The 12527-nt window shown below is 44.9% G+C and overlaps 1 protein-coding gene across 5 annotated transcripts in view; it reads right to left on the bottom strand.

Moving 5' to 3' along the window:
- PTPRN2 (protein tyrosine phosphatase receptor type N2) overlaps nucleotides 1–12527 on the bottom strand; it is an 814855-nt gene that overhangs the window by 506649 nt on the left and 295679 nt on the right. For all 5 annotated transcript variants that reach the window (XM_032394358.1, XM_032394357.1, XM_032394360.1 and 2 more), the window contains one exon: nucleotides 7949–8051. In XM_032394358.1, coding sequence (XP_032250249.1) covers nucleotides 7949–8051 — 103 coding nt within the window. The remainder of the gene's footprint in view (nucleotides 1–7948; nucleotides 8052–12527) is intronic.

Here is a 12527-nt window from a genome sequence, read left to right as displayed (position 1 = left end):
GTCCCCGTGTACACGGGGCTTTCTGGTCGTGAAGGTGCCACAACGTGTGGGATCTGTCACAGTGGGAAACTAAGGCAGTGTCATACGCTTCACGTTGTGGCACCTTCACGACCAGAAAGCCCCGTGTACACGGGGACTGCCAGGCAGACGGGCTGGAAGCGGGATGACAGATAACATACTTTCTGTTTTCCACAGGGCGGCGAGATGGAAGCGGTTCTGAAGCCAGATGTTTGGCCCAAACCAGAGGCACAGAGGGAGCGGCCGGTGGCCAGCTACCAGCAGGTGGTCAGGGCCACGGGTCTCAACAGGTGCCAGGACACGACACTGGAACTCATCCTGTCCCTCAGTGGCCTCCTGTCTGGATCAGCTCCCTTCCCTCTCATTACCCTGGCTGTGAAGAGCTGAGCTCTGTGGCCACCCCTCTCGCAGCCTGGACCCACTGACCAGAGCTTCCCAGCCCGCGGACATCTCTGCTGTGTGCATATCACCCGTCCCCAAAGGGCCAAGTGCATCCTAACTGGGGCAGGAAGCCACACAGCAAGACTCTGTGCAGAGACCCCTCTGTGTTACTAAACACTCTGACCTCTGGATCCCTGAGAAGGGCTTGCCTAACAGTGAATTCCTAATCCTGGCATCCCGTGCAGTCTAGAGAGGCTGAGAACTTCCCAAACCATCTCTTCACAAGTTCTTCTCTCAGTTTATTTTTTCTCCTTCGCTGTGCTGCCCACGGCTGGCCCTACTCTGCCCACTGACCACACATCTCTGCAGGTGACAAGGCACCAAACGCCAGTCTGGCCGCAGACCACAGGCTTCACCGTGACCCTCTCTCTTCTCTCCTCCTTACCCGCACATCCACACACTCCTTCAGGCTGACCCAGAAACGCGCCCTGTATCCATCCACGTCTCCCACCCGCACTGCTGCCTCATCTGGGTCACCTGCCGTCAGGCGTGGGCGCCCGGGAGCCACGGGGGCCTCTGGAAAAACTGCCCCAGGTCCCATCACTTACGGGTAAAAGCTCCAATCACATCCTACTTCCCTGGTCATTCATTCACCTCGCGTAGCTTAGAGGCGCCTTCCCCAACCATCCAATCGAGGTGTGCTCCAGTCATTGTTTATTAGATCACCCTAAAATATGGTCTTCAGAGCGTTTATTACTAGCTGAAATTACCTTCTTTATTGACTATGTGCTTTTTGTTGCTAGATATCCTTCCACTAGAATGTAAGCCGCTTGAGTGTAGGGATCATGTTCCTCTATATTCTTCTTGTTCTCGGCTCCAACCCCAGAACTTACACAGAGCCTAACTCAGCATTGAAAGAGACATGTGGACTGAATGAATGACTCAGATACATCCATTAAATTCCAGGTTAATGCAGAGTTAGCCTAAAACGTTAGCATTTCATATGATTAACCTGTTAAGTGACACTTTTCCTGTGAAATCTAAAAACTGTTATCAGTGAAAGTGAGTTCAGGATAACAAAGCTGATTAATTGTGGTGTAGTGGGGGTGATCAAATTATGGACTAATTTGAAAGAAAAATGTCTTATTTCCTTTTTTTTAAGGAAAATGAGTTTTTACGTTATATAAAACACAATTCTCCCAGTCTCTGTTAGGCCTCTTTGACAACCACAAATACTGTTTGTGTAGAAAGAACCGGACAGGTTTCCTACGGCAACTCTATAAAACCTCAAATTGTGCTCTCCATAGTGGATGTTCATAAATGTAGCAGCTGATTTTTGAATAATAAATAATTGTAAGCAATTATAGCTCTGACATTTACATAGAAATACATGTGGGTGGGCTTTTTCGCATACTAAATGCATTTGACCTTCATGTAAGTAAATACTGGGTTTTAAAATTTGTATTTTTTTAATTATCTCCCAGAAGTACCCTTGACGTTGAACAAAAATATCCCAGACTGCTAGAAAGATGGCACAGCTTACCCGATGTTAGTACGAGGTTTAGAAAAACAGCGCACATGAGGGGCACGGAGTCATCTGCTGGTTTTCATTTCTTCCCATCCTTTCTGTGCTGATTTTTTTATCTGGAGAGACTTCGTTTTTAAGCAATCATTTGATTTTCACTTTTTTTTAATTAATTAATTATTTGAGAGAGAGAGAGGATTTTCACTTTTACTTACAAGTGTACCAACTATGGTAAAGTTTCATGACAATTCTAGAAATGAAGTGTTTCGATGTGCCAGCAGGAGGGCCGGGCCCTCAGTTCCCCAAGCACAGAGGTGAGGCCTTAGAAAAAGCCATAAATGGAGGGACATGGGAGTTTCCCACACTCAGGGTCCCATGTGTGTCTACATGTGTGTGTGTGTTTCTGGGTATGTCTGTGTGTGCGTCTACATTTGTACGTCTGGTCTGTGTATATGTCTTGTAGGCTGCGTCAGGCTGGGTTACTGTAAATAAAATGCTCAATTTGCAATAATCATATCTACTTTTAGTGACCAGGAAACAGTATCTTAAGTAGTTTATATAAACATGATGGTTTGTTACTTATATGAGGGTCTTTAGTGTGATTTTGACACACTTCAGGAAATTACTGGGGTTTTAGGTGGGTGTGTAAATCATTATAGAATTCCCACTTTAAGTAATGCAAAACAGGATCCCAGCTAGTTTTTTCATGTAGGAAGTCTGATTTTCAAGAATGGATCACTAATGTTAGGTGTGGTATTTGTATGTATTTCATAAAAGCTGGGACTTACAGAAAATCTTCTTATTTGTGTTTAATTATCTTGTTAATAAAGTTGTCTGGTTTTTATTTCTAATGCCTTTTCAAGCTACACCAAATCATACCTCACATGTGTGCCAATGATAAGGACTTCACGGTTCTTCGATCTCCAACCACAGCTCGAGTTTCCTGGACCAACACTGAATGGATGAAATCCCCTGTTCTGTGGGGTCTGGGTGTATTTTAAAGGAGGTCAGTTTACTTCACCGGTAGATTGTCTTTTCTCGGCACTAATTGTTAACCTCACAAAAGTGCCTCCAAATTGTCTTGTTCATCTTGTTTGTTTGTGACGCCCTAAGATGTTAGAGTGAGGAGCACGGTCATCAGTTTCTCGGGCAGCACCGGAGCAGTTAACATGCAAATGGACTTTCGCCTGTCATTCAGTTTGAAGTAGGTCAAAACTTTTAAGTACATACTTTCCACTTCAAAAACACTAAAAATGTTTTATGTGTAGGACTTTACTACTCTCTTTTCCACTTGCATGTACTGATCTTCTAGCTCCAAATAATATGAGATGCTTTTGGTTGTCACCCAATTTGCTAAAGGGAAAAAAACCCGAACTAGGAACAAAATCTTTACAGAGAGCACACAGTGAACCTGGTTCTCATTCCTTTCTCAGTAACGGTAACCGTACGTAACAACAGTTTGCTCTCCACATACACCCTTCAAAGCCACCTGACACGATGCTCCTGGGCACAAGCTCGTGTGAACTCACCGGAGCCCCGGACACACGGCTGGCCTCCTGCTCTCAGAGCGTCAACAAAGGGCGGCTTCAGTTCTCAGGGACCCCTCCCGCTTCCCCTCTGCTCCTCATGCTGAGGATCTGCAGCTCTGCTGCGCCCACGTTCTGGCTTTCACACGCAGTGCTTACTCTGGTCAGGACAAGAGCAGGGCTGGGCATCCTGAAGACGATTCTAACCTCATCTGGGTAAGTTAATCTCTCTAAAGGTCAGCTGTCTTGTATGAAGCGTGCCAAGTGTAACTCTGGCCAATTGTGGATACTTACGAATCTGTCAAGTACAGAACGCTCAATAGAGCATATGTAGACTGCATCTGCCCTGTGGAGTGAAGAAGGCGAGGAAGGATTCTCGGTTGGTGTAGCTGCCCATAAAACAATTCAAAAGCATCCTTCACTGATTCAACAAATATTGACCAAATGTCAACCTCCTGAAAGGCCCATGCCAGGTGCCGGCAGTCTCCGGGCCAGAAGCTGCACCTGGAGAGGCGCCGTGGGAAAGAAGGCAGAAGGGTAATAATGTCCTTATCTCAAACGGGGCGATCGGAGGACACCGACTTCTTCACAATGACATAAACCTGCACTCTAAGAATATCTGCACACCCAAAAGGTGATGGTCACAAAGTGAATGTAAAATCAGAGTTACAAACACTAAAGACAACAAAAGCAAACCAGTCACACTCCACAGAGGAAAAGGAAGTGGGCAGAGACACCAGGGCCTCACTGAGCTGTCCGGCCGTAAAAAGTGCCACCTAACGTTGCTCAGGAAAGCTGCATGTGAAATAGAGACAGTCCAAGGGGTGAAATTTCGAAGGACGGCCAGATTCATTAGGCAGCAAATAAAAAGAGAGAACACAGGAATGGCAGTACTAATTTTAGAAAAATGGAATCCAAGACAAAAGCATTAAAGGCAACCAAGGCACCCTTTGGAAGTGACCGTGGGTACAGCGATCACCAAGAAAGATGTGACCCAGCAACTCTTATGTGCCCAATGTCACAGCCTCAAAATGTTTAAGGCAAAATATAGCAACGACAAAAGGAAAATTTACAGAAACAGTTTCTAAGAAATTTCAATAAGTCAAAATGTAATTAAGGACATATTACAAACCATATAAAATTATAAACTATGTATAAAAATCTGTACCCTGCAAATAGTGGATACAATATCTTTTTAAAGTATCCATTGAAAATCAGTAACGAGATCATACAAAAGAGGCCACAGAGAAAAACCTCAAAATTTCCAGAAGGTAAAAACTGAACAGGTCACGTCTGACTAAAATGAAATAAAACTAGGCAGCAATTTAAAGTTTAAAAACAACACATATATGAAAAACTGGACACTTACTATTTCCAAAGGGTATAAAATTACAATTACAGAAAATGTAGAACGTTTCTGACTGATATCAGCCAGTCAATCCCAGGATGGTGCCAAATCTATGCTCAAAAGCTAATGCACACACTTGTGTAACTTCATTACTTTTAAAAAATGAATGAATAAAAACATGAACAAAACATTCCATTCAAGAAGTTTTTTTAAAAAAATAGGTCTAGGGCGCCTGGGTGGCTCAGTGGGTTAAGCATCTGACTTCGGCTCAGGTCATGATCTCAGGGTCTGGAGATCGAGTTCCGCATCGGGCTCCCTGCTCACCAGGGAGTCTGCTTCTCCCTCGGCCTCTGCCCCTCCCCCTGCTCATGCTCTCTCTCTCATACTCTCTCTCAATATAACAAATAAAATATTTTAAAAATAGGTCTAAAAAAAGAAGAAAAAACAATAGGTCTAAGGATAGTAGAAATAAGAACATCCAAAGATAATTAATTTTAAAAATCATGTTAAAAATAGGGCACAAACTGAGGGTTGCTGGAGGGGAGCTGGGTGGGAGATGGGGTAACTGGGTGATGGACATTAAGGAGGGCACTTGATGTAATGAACACTGGGTGTTTTATGCAACTGATGAATCACTGAATTCTACCTCTGAAACTTAAAAAAAGTGAACAGTGCCTCATTTAAAAATAAATAAATATATTAAAAATGACAAGAGTAACAAGTATATGTACATTGAATGTTTTTTTTAAATTATAATACAATTCTAAATATCACACCACGTTAACAAACTTGGAAATCCTTATGAAAAGGATGACCGTTCTCTGTAAAAATACAAATGCCTCAATTTCACACAATAAAAACTGTGAGCACATTTGACCAATAGTCTTGGAAGACAATGGAAGTGCTAGGAGATATACCTCAAAGGAAGATTATAAAAAATATGTACACCAGGAAATAGATAATTTCAGTGCTAAAGAAAGTTTTGCAGAAATTTTGTGAAAAGAGGGAAAACCACTGTCCGTATACCCTGATGACAGTCTAACCGTGACCCCAGCCTCAGGGAGGGACAAAGCCAGGACAACACCAAGGCCATGTATCCCTGTCCTGGCTGCTGAGATGGTCCACCAGGCAGAGTGCCAACAGGAAACATGCGGAAGTAGGAGGTCTGAGTACTTGAACAGGACGCTATTTACAGAGGCACACAGGACTGAGAAGAGCGACAGGGATAACCGTGGAGAACCACCAGATCAATAGGAGGGAGCAGGGAGGGGGTCATGGGATCAGACACTCTGCCCAGGTCCCACTGCCATCCTGATTCGCTCTGCCCTCTAAGCTGGGGTGAATCCCACTGGAGAACCCCAGCCTCAGCCTGAGGACACAGGGACCTACTTGTGCAGACCAGGAACTCCCATCCCTCAGAGGCCAGAGCCAGGAGTAGGAGGCACAGGAATCTGGGAATATCCCATCAAGGCTTTCCAAAATGGGGCTCTGCTTTTAGAGCTGGGATGAGTGGTTTACTTAGGTTCAACCCTGTCAAAGACAGAAATTAAAAATCCAGCCTAGAGACGGCTAAGAGAACTCTGTTTTCATTAGCAACTGTACCGAGTGTCATCCATGGTACAGATCGAAAAAATATTTCTACAAAATAGGATAAATGAAAAGTTACTAGCCTTAAATATAAAGGTTCTATACTGAAACAAAACAGAAAAATACAAAAAATACTTTTCATACGGACAAAGATCATGCATAGGAAATTCATATGGAAAATTCCAATCTCAAATATGAATATTTTTAAACTTTTAATCTCACTTATTAAAAAAAACAAAGATAAGGTATCATTTTTCATAATAGAACTGGCAATCTTAAAAAATGACAATATTGATGCTGGGAAGAAGGTAGTCATCCAGGGGTCTGTTCAGCAGCCTCACCTTGTGTGCACATGCTGGTCTTTGGGTGATACCATGCTCTGGTCTCTCTCACCCCGGCCGTACAAGGAGTTAGTCTGTGCTCATGGTGGAGTTCAAGGTTATCTGGGATAGTGCGCTTCATGGTTCGTCAAGTTAAATCTTCACTCGGAAGGAAGAAGCACTGGACAGCACTGAAATGCCCAGATGTAAAGACCAGTGCAGAGTAGGCAATCATCCAAAACAAAAACGGGAATTCGAGATAGCCTGGCTTTGGTTTTTGGTTGTTTTATCTTGCAGAGAAGTCTTACACACTCACAGACTATAATGGCATATTTTCTGACAAAGGAGGTGTTCAAGGTAGAAAAGCTAGGCACAAGAAGTAGAAGGACATGTTTCCTACCCTCAAGAAACTCATAGTCCAGCCGGTGAGAGAGCTAACATGGTGAATTGTGTTTTCAGTGTGTCCAAGTCCCTTAGGTGTGTTCACTCACTCACTCTCACTGGATTTGGAAATGAAATTCTTGGTGGCTTAGCCACTTCACTTATTAGAGGAACACCAGCTTAAGGCAGATACCTATGTTTTTGTGTCACTGAGATTTTTCTATCTAAAGTTTCAGAATAGTCTCTCTCTTAGGGGGAAAAAAATGGGCCTTCCAAACTTCCCTAAGCCTCTGGGGAAGGCCCTTTTCACATTCTATAAACTTGAAGAATCTGGCACCATGGCTGAAGAATGAGACAAACCCAAGTGGCTCCCTGTGGTCTGTCTTTGGACTGAGTTCCAACTTCCCCGCGTCTCAGTTCCCTTCCCTCCAAGAACAGGACAGGCTTTAGGAACCCCTCAGTGCGTGTAGTGAGGATGAAATGAGATGTCGCTGCTCAGTAGAGGTTGCTATGTTCTGGCAACAGGAAAACTTTCACGACTGAATTCTGCTTTTTGTACTAAAGTGAACATAAATTCTTACTGGGAAATGAGAAATCTTGACTTTTCTGCTTTCAGCCAAGGTTCTGAAGATGCAGGGCTTTCCAAAGGTCTTGGGAAAGGGAGGGGAAGGGCCACTGGGATGTCTGTCGTGAGGACGGCACCTGGCTCGAGGGTCACGCCAACGCGTCTTGCACCCCCGGGCTAGGACACGGTAGAGAAGGACTTGCCCACCCTCCGGACCCTCTACGCCACAAACACAATACGTTCAAACAAGAACAAGGCGGATGGATGCCAGCTGTGACCAGAGAGCAGTCTGCTTACCTGGCTGTGTCAGAAGCTTCCAGATGCTGCGGGTAGGTGTGGGGAAGGGTTGAGAGTTCCTGGGCCATCACGTGCTGGGTGTAGTCGTCCTGCCACGTGAAGCCTGGGGAAAGTTGAAAAGTGCATTATCAACCCAGAAGTTGAGCCAAAGGTCTTGTTTCAGTCTCAGGATAAACTGCTGCCATTTCAAAGTATGCCCTCAAAGCCATCAACAACCCATGGCTCCCTCTCACTGTGGTTTATACTGCCGTGGCTGGATGCAATGAGCTGTCGCCAGGTGCACATTTCACTTGGAAGAGGGATCTGTCCCCGTCAAAGACTCAGACTTTCTCACGGAAAGGTTCTGGTCACAGCAAAGACTTTCTTGACCCAGATGTGTGCACATTTACCCACCACTTGGCCGCTAGCCTGCCTGCTCACCACCACATCTCGGGCAATTCGTTCTGACTCCATCCTGCCGAAGAGCCATGCAGTGGTAATGAAATAAGGGTATTGTTACTGTGAAGGCAATTATCACGGGGCTTAATGTGCTGTATCTGGGAGCCAATTACATTATATTTATACTCAAATGTTATGACAAAGAGCTTTATAACAAGAGCGAAGTAGTTATGAAGGCAAAATCCATGTGATTATGCATTAATTACATGCACTGCAGATCACATGATAATTATGCTCAGAATTACCAAATAACTCCCAAGAATAATTATTATGCAATTTGTACATTTTAGATCTTATGGTAACACTTTAGCACTTAGAACTACCCCATGCAATTATCCATAATTATCTAATCACTAAATATCATGTAATTACAGAGATATATTTTTATGCCCTGTTCAAAAACACATTACCAAAATCTTCAAATCAGGACGGCTCTGTGCCTGTTTATGTGTGTGTGTGAGTGTGGTACAGGGAGGTCCAGAACTTGCTGAGAACCACATGTTCTGGGGAATAAAAAGAAGGGCTCAGCAGATATAAGCTGCCTTCATGAACACACTTGAATTCTTTTTTCAAATGCAAATCTAACATTTTTTTTTTACACTTACAAATGGCAAGATTCAAACAGTTGGAACATTTCTAAATCTCAAAAGTCTCTAAGGCATTACCCAAAAGAGAAGCTGATGGGGAAATTCACCAAACAGGCTGGCCTCCTATGGCAACTTGTTCTAAGCTGCTCTGCATGAATATAGCATTTAGAGAATGGGTCACTGCGGGGAGACCCACCCCACAGTCACCGTTACCCTTACTTTAGGATTAAATGTACTTAGTAATAAGCAAGAATCTTCCATTTGCCAAAAGCAACTAAAAAACCACCCATATGAAGTGTATGCTTATGCGGCTGTTAACCATTGGTTCATTCCCAGGAGTATTCTCAATTGAAAGCACAGTTGCGATATTAGCATAATCCTAGCACTGTGGATTTAGAGAATAAGCATAGTTTAAACATGCCATTCCCAAAAGGGTGGTCTTAATATCTACCAGGAAACAAAAAAATCAAGAGCATAAAAGGAAGTGCCTATAAAAAACTTTCATCTGTAAAATTTAAAATAACAAAGCATCAATAATATTTTTTTATCTGAAGAGCAGAAGAGTCTGAGCTATGTCGATTCTGGGGTCTGTGAGGAGGACTCAGTCACAACAGCTGGCCAGCTGATAGAAGTGTTATATACAGGCAATCTGAGGGGGATGCTGAACCCCTAGACTGGCTTCTAAGCTTTCCTGGGAGCAGGCAGAACCGGGCACTTGGATAGAAAAACCAAAGCAGTGCATACACTGGGGCTTAGACGTCCTCTCTGAACGTCTCTCCAAGGCATACTGGAGGAGCAAAAACCCCGGGAAGAGAGGACCTGCTTCCAGGAAGACGGAGAAGATGCACTTTCCCCTGCCCTGCCCTCCAGGCACAACTAAAACCCTGGAGGCTCTGAAGGGAGGGCAGGAGACAGGCGCTGTGCTGCCAGCGAATCCGAGGAACCACACGTGCGGGGTGCCCTGGGCTGTCCTCTGGCCTGTGCACCTCACACTGGAGCTGAGGCAGCAACCTGGGAGCACCACGTGCAGGAGAAGCCCTGACTGAGGTCGCCTCTCCCCAGCCGGAGGGCCAGGAAGGGATTGACTTAGCGCATTTTAGACAATAACAGCTCTCCTCCCATCAAACACCACCAAAAAAACCATAGCCCACCCATACCCATGCTAACAAAGGCCAAGGGGGACCCTGGGCGTCCTCGCTTGTGAAGCTGGAATGAGGCCCCTGACCTTCCCGGACCTTGCAAGGGTCAGGGGAGCAGTCAGGGAGGGAGTGGGTGGGATGCCCACCCCCATGTCAGACCCCCATAGAGACCACATGGGGAGTTCAGACTCCCACCAGCCACCCTGCCCAGCATGTGGACAAGATCCCTTCCCTCCGATGTCAGCAGAAATCTGGGGGGGACCTGGATTTCCATCCCCATGTTAGTAACAGAGACCCCCACACACACCTTGGCAGAGCAGTGTCAGAAAAAGCTGTAAAACACAAGGCTTAAATGAGGTCCAGATGCTCGTAATGGAATACTAAAACGTTCAGGCTTCAACAGAAAATCAGCTGTCATACCGAAACCGGGAAGATCTCAATCCGTAGCCACTAACACCGAGGCTGGAAGATTTAGCATCACCTGCCAAAGACTGCACAGCGGGCTTACTGAAGCTGCCTCGGTGCACAATTATGAACACACTTGAAAGAAATGAAAAACCAGAAGGCTTAGCAAAGAAACAGAAAGTCTCAGCAAACAAACAAATACAAAAAGAACCAAATGGAAATATTATAACTGAAAAATACAATAACCAAAATAAGCAGCTCAAGCAGATGCACTAAATAGAAGGATGAGGGGCAGAGGGAAAAACCCGTAAACTAGGAGAACAGAAATCACCCAATTCCAACAGCAGAGAGAAAACAGTCTGAAAAAAAATATGGGCAGAGCCTCAGGGAGTGTGGGACTGTAACAAAAGATCTAACATTCATATCATCAGAGTCCCAGAAGGGGAGACAAGGAAGGCAGGGCTGAAAGGGCATTCAGAAACATGATGGCTGAAAACTCAACTTTGGCGAGAGATAGAAACCTAAAGATTCACAGAGCTGAGGAAACAGGGTAAACCCAGTCTCCTCTAAGACACACAGGCAAACTTCTGAAAACTAAATGCAAAGAAAAAATCTTGACAGCAGCTAGAGAAAAATGACACCTTACCTACGAGGGAAACACAATCCAAAAGACAAAGGATTTCCGATCAGAAACCACAGAGGCCACAAGGAAATCACACAACTTTCTTCAAGTGCTGGAAGAAAGGAACCATCAGCCCCAAATCCTGAAAATCTACTAATCCAGATACCCATCAAAAATATCCTTCGGGGGGGCACCTGGGTGGCTGGGTCAGTGAAGCGTCTGCCTTCGGCTCAGGTCATGATCCCAGGGTCCTGGGATCGAGTCTCGCGTTGGGCTCCCTGCTCAGCAGGGAGTCTGCTTCTCCCTCACCCTCTGCCCCTCCCCACTCATGCTCTCACAAATACATAAATAAAATCTTTTTAAAAATTAATTGATTAAATGTCCAATGTGCACACTCTGCTATAATATGCACTTTGCAAGAAGCAAGATCACAACAGATATGGTCACACACCCAGAAAACCACCAACTCAGCACCAGACAGGAGGACGTCACCGACCTTTCTGATGTAAAACTTACCATTCACGGATATTTTATTTTATGCGATCTACAAATTTGACTATTAATGAAATACAATGTGAATCTATTTATCACTCTAGAAGGGGTGTCACTGGAACATTTCCACCTGCCACTATTTAGTTTTAAGATGGTAGAGAGAACACAAACAGAATGTAAAATTCACGTTGATCCCTTTTAGCAAATTCCATCAACGTTATCAGTCAATGCTAGACTATAAGCTTTATTAACAAAGAAAACTGAACCAGAGTGTAGGCTACGTAAACTTGATCTCCATCTTGTGTGCGTGTGTGCGTGCACGCGCACGAGCCGGCGTGACTCACTTCCTACGCGCAACGGTCTCCTGCCAGAGACACTGCCGCTTACTTGCGCCCGTGAGTCCCGGGGCTGAGGATGCAGCTTGTGGCCGCTTAGCTCGCTTTACCTCCACAGTCTGGCTGCTTTGCTTCCTGGGCGCACAGACACAGAACTTCATACATGATTGGAATTCGCTAAATATTGGGAAATAAGTTGGTAAAGTAGAGGGAGTCAGGAACATGTTAGGCATTTAGTTTTCTAATCTGTGAAGATCTGAGTGTGAAAAAAGACACAGTTCCTGCTCCCATTAAGGGACATACATTCCCACAGAGGGAGACCCAATAAACACAAACACACAATTAAATAAGATGTTGGTCTGTGGTAAGTGCTGTGAGGAAAGCAAACTGGTGATGGGTGAAGAAAGATGGGCAGCCATAGACAGGTGAGGGTGGTGGACAGGTGAGCACAGTGGGCAGGGAGCATGGTGGACAGGGGAGCGTGGTGGACAGGGAGCATGGTGGACAGGGAGCATGGTGGACAGGGGAGCGTGGTGGACAGGGAGCGTGGTGGACAGGGGA

The sequence above is a fragment of the Phoca vitulina genome, unplaced genomic scaffold (genome assembly GCF_004348235.1).
Source record: "Phoca vitulina isolate PV1807 unplaced genomic scaffold, GSC_HSeal_1.0 scaffold80, whole genome shotgun sequence".
Lineage (NCBI taxonomy): Eukaryota > Metazoa > Chordata > Mammalia > Carnivora > Phocidae > Phoca > Phoca vitulina.
Note: the sequence above shows the minus strand (reverse complement) of the source record. Positions and strands in the feature narration are given on the sequence as shown.